The 25121-nt window shown below is 41.3% G+C and overlaps 1 protein-coding gene across 6 annotated transcripts; it reads left to right on the top strand.

The window, feature by feature from the left end:
- The first annotated feature begins 4038 nt into the window (after window positions 1–4038).
- SPAM1 (sperm adhesion molecule 1) lies at window positions 4039–24280 on the top strand. 6 transcript variants are annotated; one of them, XM_056573641.1, is made up of 6 exons: window positions 4039–4605; window positions 6453–6520; window positions 6612–6706; window positions 12361–13354; window positions 20762–20887; window positions 23892–24280. In XM_056573641.1, exons 4-6 carry the CDS (start codon window positions 12416–12418, stop codon window positions 24261–24263), a joined length of 1437 nt encoding a protein of 478 aa, XP_056429616.1. In that variant the 5' UTR covers window positions 4039–4605; window positions 6453–6520; window positions 6612–6706; window positions 12361–12415; the 3' UTR covers window positions 24264–24280. The 6 variants fall into 6 exon arrangements, with proteins under 6 accessions (XP_056429616.1, XP_056429619.1, XP_056429615.1 ...); XM_056573644.1 differs by lacking the exon at window positions 6612–6706 and having other exon boundaries at window positions 12515–13354; XM_056573640.1 differs by lacking the exon at window positions 6612–6706.
- Window positions 24281–25121: the final 841 nt, after the last annotated feature.

The raw sequence follows: 25121 nt of genomic DNA, 5'->3' as shown, positions 1-25121 counted from the left end.
GAGAGGTGTACTTTCCAAAATAGTATGCAATGAGTGTTTTTTTTTTTTGCTATTCTGGCACCATAGGGACTTCTTAAATGCGACATGCCCCCCAAAAACCATTTCAGCTAAATTTATTTTCAAAAAGCCAAATGTGGCTCCTTCTCTTCTGAGCATTGTAGTGAACCCGCAGTGCACTTGATGTCCACACATGGGGTATTTCCATACTCAGAAGAGATGGGGTTACAAATTGTGGGAGGCATTTTCTCCTATTACCCCTTGTAAAAAATCAAAAACTGGGGGAAAACTGCATTTTAGTGAAAAAATTATAATTTACACAACTTTAACGAAAAGTCGTCAAATAGCTGTGGGGTGTTAAGGCTCACTGTGCACCTTGTTACGTTCCTTGAGGGGTGTAGTTTCCAAAATAGTATGCCATATGTTTTTTTTTTTTTTTTTTTGCTGTTCTGGCACCATATGTATGGGCCTCCTAAATGTGACATGCCCCAAAAAAACATTTCAGAAAAACTCACTCTCCAAAATCCCATTGTCGCTCCTTCCCTTCTGAGCCCTCTAGTACACCCACAGAGCACTTTACGTACACATATGAGGTATTTCCTTACTTGAGAGAAATTGGGTTACAAATTTTAGGAAGATTTCTCTCCTTTTACCCCTTGTAAAAATTCAAAAACTGGGTCTACAAGAACATGCGAGTGTAAAAAAGGAAGATTTTGAATTTTCTCCTTCACTTTGCTGCTATTCCTGTGAAACACCTAAAGGGTTAACAAACTTCCTGAATGTCATTTTGAATACTTTGGGGGATGCAGTTTTTACAATGGGGTATTTCTAATATGAAGGCCCTTTAAATCCACTTCAAAACTAAACTGGTCCCTGAAAAATTCCTATTTTGAAAATGTTGTGAAAAATTGGAAAATTGCTGCTGAACTTTGAAGCCCTCTGATGTCTTCCAAAAGTAAAAACATGTCAACTTTATGATGCAAACATAAAGTAGACATATTGTATGTGTGAATCAATATATAATTTATTTGGGATGTATATTTTCCTTGTAAGCAGAGCTTCAAAGTTAAAAAAAAAAGCAACATTTTCAATTTTTTTCATCAAATTTTGGATCAAAATTTATCACTAACAAGTAGAATATGTCGTGAAAAAATAATCTCGGAATCAGAATGAAAAGTAAAAGCATCCCAGAGTTATTCATGCATAAAGTGACAGTGGTCAGATGTGCAAAAAATGTCCAGGTCCTTAAGGGGTTAAAGGAACATCACATGCTTGTCTTATTTTGCCATAGGGTGCCGATAATTTTGTCCAGCCCATTTTTGGAGTTTGGTGTGACATTATGTCCAATTTCCTTTTTATCCTCCCTGTTTTGATTTAGTTCCAATATACACGAAGGGAATAACATGTGTTACTGCATATCTTTTCTGTGAGAAATACTTCATTTTCTAGAAAAATATCAGGGGTGCCAACATTTACGGCCATGACTGTAGATAAAAATAGGCAGCCAGTTGAATCTGCTTATCAATGCAAAACAAAAGGTAACAGCTTTGACTTCTAAAGGGTAAAGTTTGTCATCCCCCTTTTATCTCCTTTAAATCTTTTGTTTACCAAATTGTAAGTTCTTATGTCTGGTATGTTGTAAGATAACTGTCTCTTCTCTATAGAGTTGGATATACACAAGAGAGAAGTTGGCCAAAACAGCCTGGATTATTACATGAGAAGAGGAATGATGGAACAGTTGAATTCCAGAAGATATTTCTAATGGGGGTTCTTTTTATGTTTTAGACCTTCCTTTTATGGTGGTATGTGGCTTAAACAACTGCTTTTCTTGTATGTTCCATATATTTTTCCCATGTATGTTTTGTGGCATTATTTTAACATTTTAAGGAGAATGTATCATCTGCTACTTTTTCAATACTTGTGCAAGATGTATCACTGTTGCATGAGGTATCATAAATTTGAATGACAACACAGAACCGTAGGGAGGTTCACCACATCCTTTTTATCATGTGGAGACTAACTGACAGCAATGTGGTCAGTTAGTCTCCTTAAGAAAGCCACACTTGAGTGGCAAAACATGTAGGAGTAGACAGTGTTGATTTTAGCAGCATTAAAACTAAACTCAACAGGTAGCAGATAGGTAGCTTTATTGTTTGGCTAAGGCCATGCTAGGCCCACAGCCTGTGGTGCACAACAGGCTAGTGGGATATCCCCTCTGAGTAATTGAAGAACCACAAACTCTAACATTGTATGCCAATCATATCACCCTATAAAGGGGATATTTCTAGTCTCATATGCTGATACTATTAAACATTGAATGTACATACAATAGCCCTGCCGCTAGTTAAAGGGGTTCTCCGGTGGAAAACATTTTTCTTAATCAACTGGTGCCAGAAAGTTAAACAGATTTGTAAATTACTTCTATTAAAAAATATTTATCCTTCCAGTACGGCTGTATATTACAGAGAAAGTTCTTTTGTTTTTGGATTTCTTTTTTTTCTGTCCACGGTGCTCTCTGCTGACACGTCTGTCTGTATCAGGAACTGTCCAGAGCAGCATATGTTTGCTATGGGGATTTGCTCCTGTTCTGGACAGTACCTGATACAGACAGACATGTCAGCAGAGAGCACCATGAACAGAAAAAAAAAAAGAAATCCAAAAAGAAAAGAACTTCCTCTCTAGTATATAGCAGCTAATAAGTACTGGAAGGATAAAGATTTTTTTATAGAAGTGATTTACAAATCTGTTTAAAGGGGTAGTCAAGTGGTGAAAAAGTCATCCCCTATCCTAAGGATAGGGGATAAGTTTCAGATCGCGGGGGGGGCCTTTGCAATCTCTCTGTATGGGGGCCAGGCTCGCTGGCCAGATAGCGCGTGTTGACAGCTGCACGAAGCAGCGTCCGACAAGCCCCCTCAATACTGTGCTATGGCAGAACCGGAGATTGCCCAAGGCAGCGCTCCCGCTCTGCCATATAGTTGTAATGAGGGAGTGTGTCAGCCGCTGCTTTGTGCGGTGGTCAATACGCCCCCTTCCTGCGGGCTGTCGGGGCCCTGTACGGGAGATTGCTGGGGGCCCCAGCGGTCGGACCCCCGCGATCTGAAACTTATCCCTCATCCTTAGGATAGGGGATACATTTTTCACCACTGGATATCTCCTTGAACTTTCTGGCACCAGTTGATTAAAAAAATAATAATAATGTTTTCCACCTGAGAACCCCTTTAATGCTACCATGCACCATTTTTGATGTCAAGGAATTTATAAACAATGAAATGAGACAACAGAGACTGTATTTTGAAACCCTTTGCACTCACTTTATATATTTTAATTGAATTTAATAAAGTAAATATTTTAATAAAGACACTTAATAAATAGAAATTGGTGAACCCCCTGGGGTTCTGTGTTGTTATTCTGTTGACCTTCCCATGTGCCTGAGGGCACATGTTGTGATGTATCATAAATTTGCACACTTTATAATGCATTTTGTTGTTGTTCTGTTGATTGGGATGGAGTTGCACAAAAAATGTGTGACTTTTAAAATAAAGCTTATTAAATTCCTAAAAGAAAAAACTAGAGGTGCCATTAAATTATAGTATTTAATAGACATGATTAAAATCCATCTCAACAAAGTCTATCCTTTCTATCCTTCTTGGAAATACACATTTCTCTTGTTGTTTAGGTGGCTTTTAATGCATATCTATTAAATATTATGATTTTGTGGCACCTCTAGTTTTTGTGTATATTCTTAGTGTGGGAAGTATTAATTTTGGCAGACGTGCAGCCGTAAATAGTGCATGTACTTTCTCTCTTATTAAATTCCTCCCTGAAAAAATTGAGGTAAAAAATATATTTCTCATTAATAGGATAATTTATCAGAGAACGTTTCCATATACTGAGACATACCAAGTTAATATTCATATGTGGCAGGTTACTCCTGCTCAGGGTTTTTGACTGTAATTTTACTATAACTATAAAAGAGTTTTTACAGAAAAGTTTTGGGCAAGTCATTTTTCTATTTTAAACCCCCATAGTATGTTCCCATGTCCTATAACAGAAGTAACTTGATATCTATTTTTTGTTGAGTTTTGCTAGCTTTAAGTTGAATCAAAGGATTGGGACATCTTCTTCTGACTCCTCCTCCTATTAGACCTGATAGCGGTAACTTCCAGTTAGGCATTTTGCACTCTAGGACCCCTGGTGTCAGCTGATAAATGTGTGCCCAGTTGTTTCAATTTCTGCCAGGAAGTGCTTCACAAAGTTCAGGTATACAGCATTCCATGTTTGCTGCAACTTCCTGTTGAAAGGCATATGATACCTACAGTGTGAACTGCATTTCTGAAGATGTACTGTTCTGAGAGATACATGTACTTAATAATCCTTCATTTGCCTTATTTCTTCTGCCCTGATGCCCTCTGTTACGACCATCAGATAGGGCATCCATTGAGGCAGTCAAGCATGCTCACTTCAACTGAATATTGCAGCCCCCCTGTGCATGTAAGCCAGGAGGATTGCAGGAAAGTATGTGCTGTGTTGCATGGCAACAGCAGGATCACAGCAGGAAACCAGGAAGTGATAAGATCCAGGAGGGAGAAGAACAGTACAGAGATCAAGGTTATTTTACCTAAAATACCTGTTCATGTGTAATACTTTATATATACAATGTATTCATAAAGTCTTCTGACCTTTTCACTTTTCCCCCTTTGGGTGGGTTCACACCACGTTTCTTACAAACAGTCACCGGACCCAGCCTGTATCTCATTCATTTGAATGATCCGATTGGAGTCAGATAGTGCCCCGTATCCAGTTTTCTGACCGTACCTAAAACAGTGGTATACAGCGGTTTTAGGTCCGGTTACAAAACTGGATGCAGGGCAAAAATAAGCCGACCAGAGTCACTATATGACTTCAGTCGGATCATTGAAATGAATCCGGTTTTCACTTCCCCCCCCCCCCCCCCCGGATCCGGTGACCGTATGTAAGAAACGTGTTAACCCACCTTTAATGAGAATGTAAAATCAGTATTTTCGAATTTTTTTTAAATGTATTGAAAAATTAAAAAAAAAAACGACCTTTGACATTGGCATACATATTCAGACTCTTTACTATGACACTTTACTATAACACTATATGAAATGCAGCTCCGGGGGCCTCCTATTTCTACACCTTGATTAAAGTCACTTGTAGTAAATTTTGTTGATTGGACAGTATGAAAAGACACATCCCTGTCTATATAAGGTCTCTCGGCTGACAATGCATGTCAGAGCAAAAACCAATCCATGAGGAGAAAAGAACTGCCTGTACAGTGTTGTGTGGAGGTACAGATTTAGAGAAGGGTACAGGAAATAGTATCCTGTACTGAGAGTTCCCAAAAGCTCAGTAGCCATAACAACTCTTAAATGGAAGAAGTCTGGAACAACCAGGACTCTGCCAAGAGCTGGCTTCCCCATCAACCTAATAAATCAGGGAGAAGGGCCTTAGGAAGAGACATTATTATGAGCCCAATGGTCACTCTGGCTGTGCTCCAAAGATTATATGCAGATGGGAGAAACTCAGAAATCAACCATTACTGCATAGCAACCAGATTGTTTTTTTTTTCTAAAAAGGCCTCTGAAAAATTAAAGAAGCAATGTGATTGGTTACTATGGGCAACTGGTCATCTTTTCCTATGCACATTTGGAAAAATATCCCCAAATTACCGTATGTACATAGCCAATACAAACACAGAACTGGCTTAGCAACAACTCTGTAAATTACCTTTAGTAGCCCAGCCAGAGCCCTGAGAACCCAGTTGAACATCGCTGGCCATTGACTGTCCTCATCCAACCTGACAGAGCTTAAGAGGATCTGTAGATGGCAGAAATTCCCCAAATCCAGGTGTGTGTGCTAACCTTGGGCATCATACTCAAGAAGATTGGAGGATGTATTCGCTTCCATAAGTTCTTCAACTAAGTAAAAAAAAGATAAAAGAGTCTGAGGACTTTCTAAATGCATTGTATGTATGTAGTACACATCAGACTTTACCAACTTTGCTTTGTGGGAAAACCCCTTTAAGGGATGATTGTAAGGCTTCAAAAGCTGCAGTTATACAGTGCCATTGTACCAACCAGTGTGTTGTTGTACAGCAAATGTGCCATGCAAAAAAAAATGTTGATACTTATCCTGCATGATGTATATGCTCAATAATAGAAAAGTAAAGTTTTTATAGATTACTTGGTAGGATTGACAAACAACAAACTGTTTATGTTGATGCCAACAATTATTATACTTTAATCTTGTCAGATAAAACCAGAAGAGCTACTGTTTTGTAATGTCTAAAGCATTGATCAAAGTTCTAGACAAAGGAAAATGATAAGACACACAGCAGTGTCCAGACTTAAGATAAGATCGTTAGGAATAAGAAAGCAGTTTAACCCAATTAGGTAGTCTTATAAATACTGAGTGTAAGTGTTTTCCTTAAGGATTTCTGGAATAAGAACATGCAATATTTTAGGATTCTGCCTTGAAACACATGGACCTTTAAGTGCAGGTAAGACTGGCTCTTTAACATTTTGATAGAATAAGAAATACAAACCACATTATTAGGGTCTATTCACCTGGAGGTTTGTCCATTAATTCAGGAGAAATTCTAGGAAAGCTTCACTAAACTCCAACCCAAGACCCCCATTCATCCAGCCTTTGCTAAAAGAGTGTCCTTTTGGCATAACTTAGCCTGGTATGCATCTGCAGACCTTTCATTTTGCTGTATGAAATAGTATAATAGACTGTGATATGTGTTTCAAATGCTATGGGTTAAATTAGTCTAATTCTTAAGATGTAGATATTTGCTGTTTAGGTTTAATAATATTTTTTATAGTATAGGTTGTTATGACAGTACCAATTGTTTGTTTTTAAGTTTTTTTTTCTATTTTATTACATTTATTATTAGCTTTTTTAAGGGCAGACAGGGATAAGATAAATTGGATTGCATCAAATTCTATCATTCAGCATACATACATTATAGAGTGCACGCATACATTAAAGAGAGCACACATACATTATAGAGAGCACACATACATTATAGAGTGCACACATCCATTAAAGAGAGCACACATACATTATAGAGAGCACACATACATTATAGAGTGCACACATCCATTAAAGAGAGCACACATACATTATAGAGAGCACACATACATTATAAAGTGCACACATCCATTAAAGAGAGCACACATACATTATAGAGAGCACACATACATTATAGAGTGCACACATACATTAAAGAGAGCACACATACATTATAGAGAGCATACATACATTATAGAGTGCACGCATACATTATAGATTGCACACATACATTATAGATTGCACACATACATTATAGAGTGCACGCATACATTAAAGAGAGCACACATACATTATAGAGAGCACACATACATTATAGAGTGCACACATCCATTATAGAGTGCACACATACATTATAAAGAGCACACATACATTATAGAGTGCACACATCCATTATAGAGTGCACACATACATTATAGAGAGCACACATACATTATAGAGTGCACACATCCATTAAAGAGAGCACACATACATTATAGAGAGCACACATACATTATAGAGTGCACACATACATTAAAGAGAGCACACACATTATAGAGAGCACACATACATTAAAGAGAGCACACATACATTATAGAGAGCACACATACATTAAAGAGAGCACACATACATTATAGAGAGCACACATACATTATAGAGTGCACACATCCATTAAAGAGAGCACACATACATTATAGAGAGCACACATACATTATAGAGTGCACACATACATTAAAGAGAGCACACATACATTATAGAGAGCACACATACATTAAAGAGAGCACACATACATTATAGAGAGCCCACATACATTATAGAGAGCCCACATACATTATAGAGTGCACACATACATTAACCCCTTAAGGACTTAGGGTTTTTCCGTTTTTGCACTTTCGTTTTTTCCTCCTTACCTTTTAAAAATCATAACCCTTTCAATTTTCCACCTAAAAATCCATATTATGGCTTATTTTTTGCGTCGCCAATTCTACTTTGCAGTGACATTAGTCATTTTACCCAAAAATGCACGGCGAAACGGAAAAAAAAATCATTGTGCGACAAAATCGAAAAAAACGCCATTTTGTAACTTTTTGGGGCTTCCGTTTCTACGCAGTGCATATTTCGGTAAAAATGACACCTTATCATTATTCTGTAGGTCCATACGGTTAAAATGATACCCTACTTATATAGGTTTGATTTTGTTGCACTTCTGGAAAAAATCATAACTACATGCAGGAAAATTTAAACGCTTAACAATGTCATCTTCTGATCCCTATAACTTTTTTATTTTTCCATGTACAGGGCGGTATGAGGGCTCATTTTTTGCGCCGTGATCTGAAGTTTTTATCGGTATGATTTGATTTTGTTTTGATCAGACTTTTTGATCACTTTTTATTCATTTTTTTAATGGTATAAAAAGTGACCAAAATACGCTTTTTGGGACTTTAGAATTTTTTTGCGCGTACGCCATTGACCGTGTGGTTTAATTAATGATATATTTTTATATTTCGGACATTTATGCACGCGGCAATACCACATATGTTTATTTATTTAATTTTTTTACACTGTTTTATTTTTTTTATGGGAAAAGGGGCGTGGTTCAAACTTTTATTAGGGAAGGGGTTAAATGACCTTTATTAACACTTTTTTTTTACATTTTTTTTGCAGTGTTATAGGTCCCTTAGGGACCTATAACACTGCACACACTGATCTCCTATGCTGATCACTGGCGTGTATTAACACGCCTGTGATCAGCATTATCGGCGCTTGACTGCTCCTGATCTCAGGCACGGAGCAGTCATTCGTCGATCGGACACCGAGGAGGCAGTTAAGGGCCCTCCCGGTGTTCAGTCAGCTGTTCGGGACGCCGCGATTTCACCGCGGTGGTCCCGAACAGCCCGACTGAGCAGCCGGGTCACTTTCAGTTTCACTTTAGAAGCGGCGGTCAGCTTTGACCGCCGCTTCTAAAGGGTTAATACCGCACTTCGCCGCGATCGGCGATGTGTGGTATTAGCCGCGGGTCCCGGCCGTTGATGAGCGCCGGGACCGACGCGATATGATGCAGGATCGCGGTGCGATCCCGCTTCATATGGCGGGAGCCGGCGCAGGACGTAAATATACGTCCTGCGTCGTTAGGGGGTTAAAGAGAGCACACATACATTATAGAGAGCACACATACATTATAGAGTGCACACATACATTAAAGAAAGCACATATACATTATAGAGCACACAGATAATAGAGAGCATACATACATTATAGAGTGCACACATACATTAAAGAGAGCACACATACATTATAGGTAGCACACATACATTAAAGAGAGCATAAATACATTACAGAGAGCACACATACTGTACATTACAGAGTGCTTACACATTATAGTGAGCACAAATACATTATAGAGAGCACACATACATTATAGAGTTCACACATACATTAAAGAGAGCACACATACATTATAGTGATAACATATACATCATAGAGTGCACACATCCATTATATAGTGCACACATACATGATAGTGAGCGCACATACATTATATAGCGCATACATACATAAAAGAGAGCACACATACACTATAGAGAACACACATACTTCTCAAAAAAATAAAGGGAACACTTAAACAACACAGACAACAGGTGGAAATTATAGGCAATTAGCAAGACACCCCCAATAAAGGAGTGGTTCTGCAGGTTGTGTCCACAGACCACTTCTCAGTTCCTATGCTTCCTGGCTGATGTTTTGGTCACTTTTGAATGCTGGCGGTGCTTTCACTCTACTGGTAGCGTGAGACGGAATTTACAACCCACACAAGTTGCTGAGGTAGTGCAGTTCATCCAGGATGGCACATCAATGCGAGCTGTGGCAAGAAGGTTTGCTGTGTCTGTCAGCATAGTGTCCAGAGCATGGAGGTGTTACCAGGAGACAGGCCAGTACATCAGGAGACGTGGAGGAGGCCATAGGAGGGAAGCAACCCAGCAGCAGGACCGCTACCTCCACCTTTGTGAAGCCCTGCAAAATGACCTCCAGCAAGCCACAAATGTGCATGTGTCCACTCAAACGGTCAGAAACAGACTCCATGAGGGTAGTATGAGGGCCCGACGTCCATAGGTGGGGGTTGTGCTTACAGCCCAACAACATGCAGAACATTTGGCATTTGCCAGAGAACACCAAGATTGGGAAATTTGCCAATGGCACACTGTGCTCTTCACAGATGAAAGCAGGTTCACACTGAGTACATGAGACAGAGTCTGGAGATGCCGTGGAGAACGTTCTGCTGCCTGCAACATCCTCCAGCATGACCGGATTAGCGGTGGGTCAGTAATGGTGTGGGCAGCATTTCTTTGGTGGGGGGAGCACATGTGCTTGCCAGAGGTAGCCTGACTGTCATTAGGTAACGAGATGAGATCCTTAGACCCCTTGTGAGACCATATGCTGGTGCGGTTGGACCTGGGTTCCTCCTAATGCAAGACAATGCTAGACCTCATGTGGCTAGAGTATGTCAGCAGTTCCTGCAAGAGGAAGGCATTGTTGCTATGGACTGACCCGCCTGTTCCCCAGACCTGAATTCAATTGAGCACATCTGGGTTATCATGTCTCACTCCATCCACCAATGCAACATTGCACCACAGACTGTCCAGGAGTTGGCAGATGCTTTAGTCCAGGTCTGGGAGGACATCCCTCAGGAGACCATCCACAACTTCATCAGGAGCATGTCCAGGCATTGTAGGGAGGTCATACAGGCACGTGGAGGACACACACTATGGAGCATCATTTTGACTTGTTTTAAGGACATTACATCAAAGCTGAATCAACCTGTAGTGTGGTTTTCCACTTTTTTCCCCCCTCCCCACCCCACCCACCACCCAACTCCTCCACAGGCATCACAGACCTTTCCCTTTAGGCAGTGGGAAGCGGGGGTATCTAACCACAATTTCTATCCAATCCTCTAACAATATATACAAAGTTTTCCACTTTGATTTTGAGTGTGACTCCATATCCAGACCTCCATGGGTTGATAAATTTGATTTCCATTGATAATTTTTGTGTGATTTTGTTGTCAGCACATTCAACTATGTAAAGATGAAAGTATTTCATATGATTAGTTCATTCATTCAGATCTAGGTGTTATCTTAGTGTTTCCTTTATTTTTTTGAGCAGTGTATATTATATAGAGCACACATACAGTACATTATAGAGAGCACGCACAGGTTGACTGGACATGTAATGAAATCTTAGTTCGGGTTTTGTTTTGCTCATAGCGAACAGGCCTTTTTTTGATCAGTCTATCCCTTAATTTGTGGGGCATAGAAGCATGGTATTCAACAAAATACATCAGAATACCTTTTTAAAGGTATCCCACAGTATACCATTAATGTAGTAACGTAACGTAAAATGATTGTGGCCTAACAGAATAGCTGTCTGCATATACAGTAATTACCTCTATTTCATAAAAATAGAAATGTGAGTACATGGTACATGTGTAATAAAGATCCATGACAGACGCCTTCTGCATTTTATATCATTATACTTCTAATCTAAAAAGTATTTGATGTAAGAAACTTGGTACTATAGTTGCACAGTAGAATACAATGGCACACCACACGTTTCAATAGGTGCAAAAGAAATCCTTTATTTGTACAAAATGCAGAAGTGAATCCAGCTTTTCTAATTAGAAATTTTATGATTTCATTCCAATATTTTGTGAGGATCCAGCCAGAAGAAATGATAATATAACCATGATGTGCAGAGTGCGAAATTTTGACTGCAAGGGGAGGGTTACGGAGATTGTCTGGAGTAATGCTGCAATCTCCAGACAATCTTTCTAATCTCTTGCAGCCGTTTGTCCTTGATAAAGGTCATAACAAGACCAAAATGTCACACTCTGCACTTTAGGGCAATATTATCATTTCTGCTGTCTGAATACTCACAAAATATTGGAATGTAATCATGATATTTCCAGCTGAATATGTTTAATTCACTTCTGCATTAAAAAAATAAAAAATTCTCTAGCACCTACTGAAACATGGTGAGCGGTGGATTTACAAAGACTTTGCTTTGAAGATCCCTTTCACTAGAGCACTTACAGCTACTTGTGAGTGGGAAGCCTTACTCTATTAGACAGTATAAAAGTACAACTTTATCTCTTATTTATTGGTAACCCATAACATACTGCATAATGGATACATTTTTAACATTATACAATAAGTACATATTTTATTTTACAGATATACTGTAATTGACTATATTTATATATATATGTTTTTTCATCTGCTTTCTCTACAGGTATGAGTTATTCTTGCTTGTTAAGGAAAGCATCCACGTCTATAAAACATTTCTTATGTTCACAATGGAAGTCATACTAAATCTCCATACATCTGTAATACTTAACTCACTAATTTTGCTAACACTTACTTTTTCTTGCCAAATGGCTATACAGAAAACCTCAGTTACAATGCAGTCACCCTTTGTAGCTATATGGAATGCACCAACTGAACTCTGCATGAGAAAATTCAGAATCCCTATAGATGTCAGTTTATTTGAGACTGTGGGAAGCACTCTCCCGACAGCCACCAACCAAAACATTACTTTATTCTACACTGATAGACTAGGCTACTACCCCTACATAGATCTTGCTACTGGCATTAGTTATAACGGTGGAATTCCTCAAATGAGCAATATGGAACGACATTTAAAAAAAGCCAGAAAAGATATCCTCCATTATTTACCATCTGCAACACAAAATGGACTTGCCATTATTGACTGGGAAGACTGGAGACCAATATGGATTAGAAACTGGGCATCTAAAGCAATATACAAAAAGCACTCTACTGACTTTGTTCTGCAAAAAGACCTGACACTTGATCAGAGAAGGGTAGAATCTGTAGCCAAACTACAGTTTGAGTCAGCAGCAAAACACTTCATGCTAAACACCCTCAGACTTGGGAAACAAATGAGACCACACAACCTTTGGGGGTTCTATCTGTTTCCTAATTGTCAAAATTATAATTATAAACAAAATCCTCATGTCTACACTGGACAGTGCCCCGCTATTGAAATGCTAAGAAATGATAAACTACGGTGGTTATGGAAAGAAAGTACAGCATTGTTTCCAAACATGTACCTAGAGACAGCACTAATGTCTTCACAGCTTGGTGCACTCTATACACGACATCGTATCCAAGAAGCAAAAAGAATCTCAAGGATGTATCACTCCCTTCCAATATACATGTACAGCCGTCCCGTGTTTACTGATCAGCCTGAGAAATATTTAACACTGGTAAGAAATACATTTTAGTTCATGGAAAAGAAATTCTTCCAAACAATGATTTCAGTTTTCTCTCTCTCTATATATATATGTCTATTCATATATTTAGAATAATTGGATGCTGGTCAAGAGTTTTATCAATTCAAAGGTTTGTCCTGGATATTTCATAGCTGATGTTTTTACATAAAATTATTAAGCCCTGTTCACACAGGGGTTTCTGATTTCTGTTTTGCTTAAAACAGTGCAGTCTAAATCTAAAGTGGGTTCTGCCCATAACAACCTAGCAGCCATGGCACGTGGTAATATATAAAATACTACAACTGCCCAAAATGTAGTACAATTGCAGCATAATTCATTTACAACCCAATAGTTTTACCGGTGACTTTTACAGAAGCTTTGGGCTAAGGATTTTGATTAAATGAAAGGCAGAGCAGCAAAAATATTTTTTTCCTTTTTCCATATGTGTTTTTCTTCTTTTGCTCCAAGGGTACCTGATATGCTGTATGCATAGTAACATTTGGTACAAAGTAATACTGTAATAAAATAAACCTACTTATATCGGATGTTGAAATGTAAACTATTAGCACATAGGTCATCAGCACACTACTTTCATTGAGCAATTGATGCTGTATATGCCTGGCCTTAGAATTCTCTGGTATGTTATACATATCATTGGAACAGGATTTATCCTATGGGGGTTGAGTAATATATGGTATATATATATATATATATATATATATATATATATACACACACATATCCCTTCCCTATAAGAAAGGGTATATTGAAAAATATTTTTTGTGTTCCTTAGAGCCAGGTTATGATAAATTGCATTCATATGTTATATATAACGTTCTTGGCATTATTACCTCTGTTGAACATACAGAACCATTGGATTCCCTGGCTGAATACTGAATAATCTACTGTATATAGACAATTGTATTACAAGAACTGCCTTATACTAAGATGGTGCTCATTGACCTTTTTGAGCTCACATGCAGTAAAACAACGTCCTTTGTAATCTGTATTAATTCTAATATGCTAATTTGCTTATTTTAGCAATGAGGGTGTTCCCCAGCCTCTATGAGCAATGATTATCCTTGGACGATAATACCATCCCCTTTATAAATATAAATTTCTTCTTCAGCATTTCTGCATGAAGAGACATTACCCATGTGACCACCAGAATTACATGTAGAGAGCATACACCACATAGTCGCTACACCCCAAAATGCAGGAATATTTACAAGGGGGCTGTATTACTGACTGAAGTGAACAGGACAATCATTGCCCAGAAAAGCAAACTAGAAGATATGGATTAATACAGATTACATAGGAATGACGCAACAGATCAGATAAACTGCTTTTTAAAAAGCATCACCTGCACTATTAATCTGTGCATTCAGTTTCCCTTTAACTTTTTTAATGGGTGGGATAAAGAGCAGTTACATTTTTGGCACTTTTATTGCATTCACTATTCACATTGCCCATAAGTTTCAATGTAAGCTTTTTTCCCAGTGCCCTCTGTAAAGAAAGCACAGCTGACTGCGTGTCACGATGCCGGCTGGCAGGTAGTGGATCCTCTGTGCCAGAGAGGGATTGGCGTGGACCGTGCTAGTGGACCGGTTCTAAGTCACTACTGGTTTTCACCAGAGCCCGCCGCAAAGCGGGATGGTCTTGCTGCGGCGGTAGTGACCAGGTCGTATCCACTAGCAACGGCTCACCTCTCAGGCTGCTGAAGATAGGCGCGGTACAAGGGAGTAGACAGAAGCAAGGTCGGACGTAGCAGAAGGTCGGGGCAGGCAGCAAGGATCGTAGTCAGGGGCAACGGCAGGAGGTCTGGAACACAGGCTAGGAACACACAAGGAAACGCTTTCACTGGCACAATGGCAACAAGATCCGGCAAGGAAGTGCAGGGGAAGTGAGGTGATATAGGGAAGTGCACAGGTGAAGACACTAATTGGAATCACTGCGCCAATCAGCGGCGCAGTGGCCCTTTAAATCGCAAAGACCCGGCGCGCGCGCGCCCTAGGGAGCGGGGCCGCGCGCGCCGGGACAGGACCGAGGGAGAGCGAGTCAGGTACGGGAGCCGGGGTGCGCATCGCGAGCGGGCGCTACCCGCATCGCGAATCGCATCCCGGCTGGAAGCGGAATCGCAGCGCCCCGGGTCAGTGGATCTGACCGGAGCGCTGCAGCGGGGAGAGTGTAGCGAGCGCTCCGGGGAGGAGCGGGGACCCGGAGCGCTCGGCGTAACAGTACCCCCCCCCCCTTGGGTCTCCCCCTCTTCTTAGAGCCTGAGAACCTGAGGAGCAGACTTTTGTCTAGGATGTTGTCCTCAGGTTCCCAGGATCTCTCTTCAGGACCACAACCCTCCCAGTCCACTAAAAAAAAAGTTTTCCCTCTGACCTTTTTAGAGGCTAAGATCTCTTTGACAGAGAAGATGTCCGAGGAGCCGGAAACAGGAGTGGGAGGAACAGATTTGGGAGAAAAACGGTTGAGGATGAGTGGTTTAAGAAGAGAGACGTGAAAGGCATTAGGGATACGAAGAGAAGGAGGAAGAAGAAGTTTGTAAGAGACAGGATTAATTTGACACAAAACTTTGAAAGGACCAAGATAGCATGGTCCCAACTTGTAGCTAGGGACACGGAAGCGGACATATTTAGCGGAGAGCCATACCTTGTCTCCAGGGGAAAAAACGGGAGGAGCTCTTCTTTTCTTATCTGCGAACTTCTTCATGCGTGATGAAGCCTGTAAGAGAGAATTTTGGGTCTCTCTCCATATGATGGAAAGGTCACGAGAAATTTCATCCACAGCGGGTAGACCAGAGGGCAAGGGGGTAGGGAGGGGGGGAAGAGGGTGACGGCCGTACACCACGAAAAATGGGGATTTGGAGGAAGATTCAGAGACTCTGAAGTTATACGAGAATTCGGCCCATGGAAGGAGATCTGCCCAGTCATCCTGGCGGGAGGAAACAAAATGTCGCAAATAATCACCCAAGACCTGGTTAATTCTTTCTACTTGTCCATTGGACTGGGGATGATATGCAGAAGAAAAATTTAATTTAATCTTGAGTTGTTTACAGAGAGCCCTCCAGAATTTAGACACGAATTGGACACCTCTATCCGAAACGATCTGCGTAGGCAACCCGTGAAGACGAAAAATGTGTACAAAAAATTGTTTAGCCAACTGAGGCGCTGAAGGAAGACCAGGAAGAGGGATGAAATGTGCCATTTTGGAGAATCGATCAACGACCACCCAAATAACAGTGTTGCCACGGGAAGGGGGTAAATCAGTAATAAAATCCATACCAATCAGAGACCAAGGCTGTTCGGGGACAGGCAGGGGATGAAGAAAACCAGCGGGCTTCTGGCGAGGAGTCTTATCCCGGGCACAGATAGTGCAGGCTCGCACAAAGTCCACAACATCCGTCTCCAGAGTCGGCCACCAATAGAAGCGGGAGATGAGTTGCAGAGATTTCTTGATGCCCACATGACCTGCGAGATGGGAGGAGTGACCCCATTTGAGGATTCCGAGGCGTTGGCGTGGAGAAACAAAGGTCTTTCCTGGAGGAGTTTGCCTGATGAAGGCAGGAGAAGTGGAGATCAGGCAGTCAGGTGGAATGATGTGTTGCGGAGAGAGTTCAACTTCTGAGGCATCCGAGGAACGAGAGAGAGCATCGGCCCTAATGTTCTTATCGGCAGGACGAAAGTGAATCTCAAAATTAAACCGGGCAAAGAACAGAGACCACCGGGCCTGGCGAGGATTCAGCCGTTGGGCAGACTGGAGGTAGGAGAGGTTCTTGTGGTCGGTGTAAATAATAACTGGAAATCTTGATCCCTCCAGCAGATGCCTCCATTCCTCAAGTGCTAATTTAATGGCTAGAAGCTCTCGATCCCCGATGGAGTAGTTCCTCTCCGCCGGAGAGAAGGTCCTAGAAAAAAAACCACAAGTGACGGCATGCCCGGAAGAATTTTTCTGTAGAAGAACAGCTCCAGCTCCCACTGAGGAGGCATCAACCTCCAGTAGGAAGGGTTTGGAAGGGTCAGGTCTGGAGAGCACGGGAGCCGAAGAAAAGGCAGACTTGAGTCGTTTAAAGGCGTCTTCCGCTTGAGGAGGCCAGGACTTGGGATCGGCATTTTTTTTGGTTAAAGCCACGATAGGAGCCACAAGGGTAGAAAAATGTGGAATAAATTGCCTGTAATAATTGGCGAACCCCAAAAAGCGTTGGATAGCACGGAGTCCGGAGGGGCGTGGCCAATCTAAGACGGCAGAGAGTTTGTCTGGATCCATTTGTAGTCCCTGGCCAGAGACCAAATATCCTAGAAAAGGAAGAGATTGGCATTCAAACAGACATTTCTCAATTTTAGCAAAGAGTTGATTGTCACGAAGTCTCTGAAGAACCATACGGACATGCTGGCGGTGTTCTTCTAGATTGGCCGAAAAAATTAGGATATCATCCAGATATACAACAACACAGGAGTATAACAGATCACGAAAAATTTCATTAACAAAGTCTTGGAAGACAGCAGGGGCGTTGCACAGGCCAAAGGGCATGACCAGATACTCAAAGTGTCCATCTCTGGTGTTAAATGCTGTTTTCCACTCATCCCCCTCTCTGATGCGGATGAGGTTATAGGCGCCTCTTAAGTCCAATTTAGTAAAGATGTGGGCACCTTGGAGGCGATCAAAGAGTTCAGAGATGAGGGGTAGGGGGTAGCGGTTCTTAACCGTGATTTTATTAAGACCGCGGTAGTCAATGCAAGGACGTAGGGAGCCATCTTTTTTGGACACAAAGAAAAATCCGGCTCCGGCAGGAGAGGAGGATTTACGGATAAAGCCCTTTTTTTAAATTTTCCTGGACGTATTCAGACATGGCAAGAGTCTCTGGGGCAGAGAGAGGATAAATTCTGCCCCGGGGTGGAGTAGTGCCCGGGAGGAGGTCGATAGGACAATCATAAGGCCTGTGAGGAGGTAGAGTCTCCGCTTGTTTTTTGCAGAAAACATCCGCGAAGTCCATATAGGCCTTAGGGAGACCGGTTACTGGAGGAACCACAGAGTCACGGCAAGGGTTACTGGGAACCGGTTTTAGACAGTCCTTGGAACAAGAGGGCCCCCAACTCTTGATCTCCCCAGTGGACCAATCCAGGGTTGGGGAATGAAGTTGAAGCCAGGGAAGTCCAAGGAGAATTTCCGAGGTGCAATTGGGGAGGACCAAAAGTTCAATCCTCTCGTGATGAGATCCGATGCTCATTAGAAGGGGCTCCGTGCGGAAACGTATGGTACAGTCCAATCTTTCATTGTTTACACAATTGATGTAAAGGGGTCTGGCGAGACTGGTCACTGGGATGTTGAACCTGTTGACGAGAGAGGCCAAAATAAAATTTCCTGCAGATCCAGAGTCCAAGAAGGCCACAGTAGAGAAGGAGAAGGCAGAGGCAGACATCCGCACAGGCACAGTAAGACGTGGAGAAGCAGAGTAGACATCAAGGATTGTCTCACCTTTGTGCGGAGTCAGCGTACGTCTTTCCAGGCGGGGAGGACGGATAGGACAATCCCTCAGGAAGTGTTCGGTACTAGCACAGTACAGGCAGAGGTTCTCCATGCGGCGTCGTGTCCTCTCTTGAGGTGTCAGGCGAGACCGGTCGACCTGCATAGCCTCCACGGCGGGAGGCACAGGAACAGATTGCAGGGGACCAGAGGAGAGAGGAGCCGAGGAGAAGAAACGCCTCGTGCGAACAGAGTCCATATCTTGGCGGAGCTCCTGACGCCTTTCGGAAAAACGCATGTCAATGCGAGTGGCTAGGTGAATAAGTTCATGAAGATTAGCAGGCATTTCTCGTGCGGCCAGAACATCTTTAATGTTGCTGGATAGGCCTTTTTTAAAGGTCGCGCAGAGGGCCTCATTGTTCCAGGATAATTCTGAAGCAAGAGTACGGAATTGTACGGCATACTCGCCAACGGAAGAATTACCCTGGACCAGGTTCAACAGGGCAGTCTCAGCAGAAGAGGCTCGGGCAGGTTCCTCAAAGACACTTCGGATTTCCGAGAAGAAGGAGTGTACGGAGGCAGTGACGGGGTCATTGCGGTCCCAGAGCGGTGTGGCCCAAGACAGGGCTTTTCCAGACAGAAGGCTGACTACGAAAGCCACCTTAGACCTTTCAGTGGGAAACAGGTCCGACATCATCTCCAGATGCAGGGAACATTGGGAAAGAAAGCCACGGCAAAACTTAGAGTCCCCATCAAATTTATCCGGCAAGGATAGGCGTAGACCAGGAGCGGCCACTCGCTGCGGAGGAGGTGCAGGAGCTGGCGGAGGAGATGACTGCTGAAGCTGTGGTAGTAACTGCTGTAGCATAACGGTCAGTTGAGACAGCTGTTGGCCTTGTTGCGCTATCTGTTGTGACTGCTGGGCGACCACCGTGGTGAGGTCAGCGACAACTGGCAGAGGAACTTCAGCGGGATCCATGGCCGGATCTACTGTCACGATGCCGGCTGGCAGGTAGTGGATCCTCTGTGCCAGAGAGGGATTGGCGTGGACCGTGCTAGTGGACCGGTTCTAAGTCACTACTGGTTTTCACCAGAGCCCGCCGCAAAGCGGGATGGTCTTGCTGCGGCGGTAGTGACCAGGTCGTATCCACTAGCAACGGCTCACCTCTCAGGCTGCTGAAGATAGGCGCGGTACAAGGGAGTAGACAGAAGCAAGGTCGGACGTAGCAGAAGGTCGGGGCAGGCAGCAAGGATCGTAGTCAGGGGCAACGGCAGGAGGTCTGGAACACAGGCTAGGAACACACAAGGAAACGCTTTCACTGGCACAATGGCAACAAGATCCGGCAAGGAAGTGCAGGGGAAGTGAGGTGATATAGGGAAGTGCACAGGTGAAGACACTAATTGGAATCACTGCGCCAATCAGCGGCGCAGTGGCCCTTTAAATCGCAAAGACCCGGCGCGCGCGCGCCCTAGGGAGCGGGGCCGCGCGCGCCGGGACAGGACCGAGGGAGAGCGAGTCAGGTACGGGAGCCGGGGTGCGCATCGCGAGCGGGCGCTACCCGCATCGCGAATCGCATCCCGGCTGGAAGCGGAATCGCAGCGCCCCGGGTCAGTGGATCTGACCGGAGCGCTGCAGCGGGGAGAGTGTAGCGAGCGCTCCGGGGAGGAGCGGGGACCCGGAGCGCTCGGCGTAACACTGCGCTTTTCAATACAGTTTAAAAAAGTTACCAACATACACCTTCCTGACATATTCCAAAAAAGACACTATTGGGGCATTCATCTGTAAAATAGAGCCCTCTGGATAGGAATTATAAATGCCCTGGAAGCTGATGTGAACTCATCTTTTAAAAAAAATTTTTTTTTTAATGTTAATAGTTATTATATGATCATTTCAAAATGGACTTTTTAATTTGTTATGTAATTCTGTTTTAGAGTTACCGAGAAGATTTATTTTCTATTTATTTCCAGCCCGATCTTGTGAACACAATTGGTGAAAGTGCTGCTTTGGGAGCGAATGGATTTGTAGTGTGGGGCAGCGTGAACCTGACACGAAGCATGGTATGTAGTTTATATTATTCACAACAAAACTAGTCTCTCCAAATAAATAAATAGTTTTGTTATGATCTAGCAGCAAAAAAATGTTACTAAACCAAACCAGTTATGTGCCACTAAATATGACCACCAATTTATTTTAATGTAAGGAGACTGAGTTATATGACTTAAATCTGCATCTAATATTTTCAGACAGAGGCTACAATAACTAATTATTTCAGACGCACCAGGGATTATATGGGATTATAAAACATCCAACATTAAAGGGGTATTGCAGGCCAAAACTTTTTTTATATATCAACTGGCTCCGGAAAGTTAAACAGATTTGTAAATTACTTCTATTAAAAAATCTTAATCCTTCCAATAGTTATTAGCTTCTGAAGTTGAGTTGTTTTCTGTCTAACTGCTCTCTGATGACTCACGTCCCGTGACATCATCATTGAGCAGTTAGACAGAAAACTTCAGAAGCTAATAACTATTGGAAGGATTAAGATTTTTTTTATAGAAGTAATTTACAAATCTGTTTAACTTTCCGGAGCCAGTTGATATATATATAAAAAAAGGTTTCGCCTGGAATACCCCTTTAAGAATGTGTAGGATAACAATTATTCTTTTTTCTCTTTTTGTTTTGATTTATTTACCAAGTGTTTATCCTTGCAAACTGCTGTACAAGGTTATCTATCTATCTATCTATCCATTAAATTTTACATAATGCTACAAAAAATGAGTTGTTCCCTAAAAAACACTTTGGCATGTTGTAATAGGTGGATTTACTTTCATCTCCACTATTCTCTACTAGTTGGGGGCTAAGTTTCATCTGTTAGAGCCATATTGATATGGTTTTTAAGACTGCCCCTCCCTCTCTTCTATTTAAAAATCTTAATCCCCCCAGTACTTATCAGCTACTGTATGCTCCACAGGAAGTTCTTTTCTTTTTGAAATTCTTTTCTGTCTGACCACAGTGCTTTCTGCTGTCCATGTCAGGAACTGTCCAGAGCAGGACAGGTTTGCAGTGGGGATTTGTTCCTGCTCTGGACAGTTCCTAACATGGACAGAGGTGTCAGAAGAGAACGCTGTGGTCAGACTGAAAAGACATTCAAAAAGAAAGGAACTTCCTGTGGAGCATACAGCAGCTGATAAGTACGGGAAGGATTAAGATTTTTAAATAGAAGTATTTTACACCAGTTGATTTAAAAAACAAATATGTTTTCCACCAGAGTACCCCTTCCCTTGTTCTTTGAAAAACATGTATGTCGTATACACTATGTAGTGGTAAATTAAGCAGTTACATGCTGCGACTTGTAACTCTGGGGATCTAGGACAGTTAAGGAGATAATGTTGTACTTATCATGGTCTATACTAAAGGAGGAGTTGCTGCCACATTCATGGCAGAGAATAGGGTTTTTATCAGCATCCTTATTATTTGCATCCTCCTCACACAAGGAGTTAAAGGGGTTATCCACGAAAAAACTTTTTTTTTTAATATATGTATATATCGACTGGCTCCAGAAAGTTAAACAGATTTGTAAATTACTTCTATAAAAAAAACGTAATCCTTTCAGTACTTATGAGCTTTGAAGTTGAGTTGTTCTTTCCTGTTTAAGTGCTCTCTGATGACACGTGTCTTGGGAACCGCCCAGTTTAGAAGAAAATCCCCATAGCAAACCTCTTCTTCTCTGTGCAGTTCCCGAGACAAGCAGAGATGTCAGCAGAGAGCACTGTTTCCAGACAGAAAACAACAACTCAACTTCAGCAGCTGATAATTATTGAAAGGATTAAGATTTTTTAATAGAAGTAATTTACAAATCTGTTTAACTTTCTGGAGCCATTTGATATAAAAAAAAAGTTTTTTCCTGGAATTCCCCTTTAAAGGGGTATTCTGGGCAAAAATATTTTATCCCCTATCTAAGGGATAAGGTGTCTGATCGTGGGGGGCCCACTGCTGAGACCCCCTGCGATCTCCCTCCAGCTCTGGCTTTCTATGCGGGGACTGCATCTCTAGTTTCGGAAACCTCTGGGTTTCTGGGACTGGGGACGTGACGTCACGCCACACCCCCTCCATTCATGTCTATGACATGAATGGAGGGGGCATGGCGTGACGTCACGTCCCCAGTCCCGGAAACCCGGAGGTTTCCAAAACTAGAGACGCATAGAATGCGGGTGCTGCAGGGAGATTACAGGGGTCTCAGCAGCGGGCCCCCCGCGATCAGACATCTTATCCCCTATCCTTTGGATAGGGGATAAAATGTATTTGCCCTGAATACCCCTTTAAAGCTAGAATTCCTGAATTTCCAGGGCAGAGGAAGGATTATTATAAAATACTTAAAGGTCTATAGCAGTAGTAGGGTCAACCTCTTATACCTAGTCACCCAAAAAAAAATGTAGAAATCAGTGCAGAGAAGGATAGAGAGAACTGTGCAGCAGCTCTTTGTGATGGGAATAGTATCTCATGAATGCTCTGCCCAACCATCTTTAACAATAGCAGATTAAATCATACTCACACACTTTGGGCCCTATGAGGCATCATCTACACCTCATTTTGTCCTACCCATTGGATACTGAATATAAATTTGGAATTGCTGTAATCATACGGAACCACAGAATAAAATGTACATGTCTTTTGTACCACACACTAAACACAGTTACAACAAAACACCAAAAACAAGGAACTGCTGTTTTTTCCCCATTTCTTTAGATTACGTTGGAAGAAGCTCTGTGAAGAAAATAAACAGTAAGTTGAGCTGTGTTCACACCTTGCAAATGCATTGTAGTTTCATAGCAGTACTGCCACAGTACTACCTCGTTTTACATTGTTCATGCAGTACCACAATAGTACCGCAATAAAACTGCAATACAACTGCAATGTGTAAACACAGCTTTTGGCAAAATAGTTGAAATCACTTTAAAACTGTTTATATATCTTAAAGCATGTATTTTATAGAATAAACATTATATATTTGTGACAAACATTAATCAGATTTGTCTCTCTGTTTTGTACTTTGTTTTTTAGAACATGTGTATGGGCTTAAATGATTTCATCATCAACACGCTAAACCCATACATCATTAATGTTTCATTATCAGCTAAATTGTGTAGTGCAATACTTTGCCAAAATAATGGAATATGTACCCGCAAGGAGTGGAGCAAAAACACTTACCTCCACTTAAATGGAAAAAACATTGTAATAGAACAATATAAAAGCACTTATAAGGTGATTGGACATCCAAGTTTTGAAGATCTCAAATTCTACACTGAAAACTTCAAATGTCATTGTTATCCTGGACACAAGTGCAAGGAGTCTTCAGATCCACCTAAAATTGAACCCATGAAAGTATGTCTGACACAAAATATTTGCATAAAACTCAATAAAGAATTATTTTAGGTTTCGATATTAAGTATGCAGCAATAAAATTTTAAATTAAATTGAAATACTTATATACAATTTAAATGTATCTTTTTCTAGTATACAGGTATTGAAATACATATTTGTACACATATTTTATGTGTATATTTCATACACAAAATTTATATTTATTTATACATTACATTTAATTGTACAATCTTTTAACGTATTTTATATGGTGCATACACTCAGCAATTGTTTGAGCTACTGTGTCCTGTACTGTGGATACATATTGCGTTGTAGCCTCTTGATACAATATGTAGGCAGGGTGCCAAGAGTATTCCCATGGATCTAATATTAAAGGGGTACTCCGGTGAAAACCTTTTTTCTTTTAAATCAACTGGTAGCAGAAAGATAAACATATTTGTAAATTAGAAAACAAGAGAGTACTCAGTCCTCAGTCTCCCACCTGTACAAACAGGTATGTGATGGAGGAATGGATTCACTAGACAATGATTATAAAATGTATTTATATAAATATAACAAATCCACAAACCACAGGGCCCTACGGATGTGTAATGGGATTACACTAAAATATTCAATGATGACTTCTGCCCATGTTCAATCATACAAAGATTCAATTTGAATAATACAAATAATAAACAATAATCTACTAATGGCAAGAAAAAAAGAATAAAAAAGATAAAAAAGATTTCATCTATAAGAATGTCTTAAAAGAAAAAATATCCTGAAAGAAAAAATATTGGTGGCCGTCCTGTAACAAAAAAGAATGATGTGGCAAATCTCTGGATATCGTATATCAATTTCATAAATAGCTTGTGACAGTTCCGTAGACAATTTATATCCAAGGGTAAATTATAACAGTTTTTAATCCTG

The sequence above is a fragment of the Hyla sarda genome, chromosome 4 (assembly GCF_029499605.1).
Source record: "Hyla sarda isolate aHylSar1 chromosome 4, aHylSar1.hap1, whole genome shotgun sequence".
NCBI lineage: Eukaryota > Metazoa > Chordata > Amphibia > Anura > Hylidae > Hyla > Hyla sarda.
Note: the sequence above shows the minus strand (reverse complement) of the source record. Positions and strands in the feature narration are given on the sequence as shown.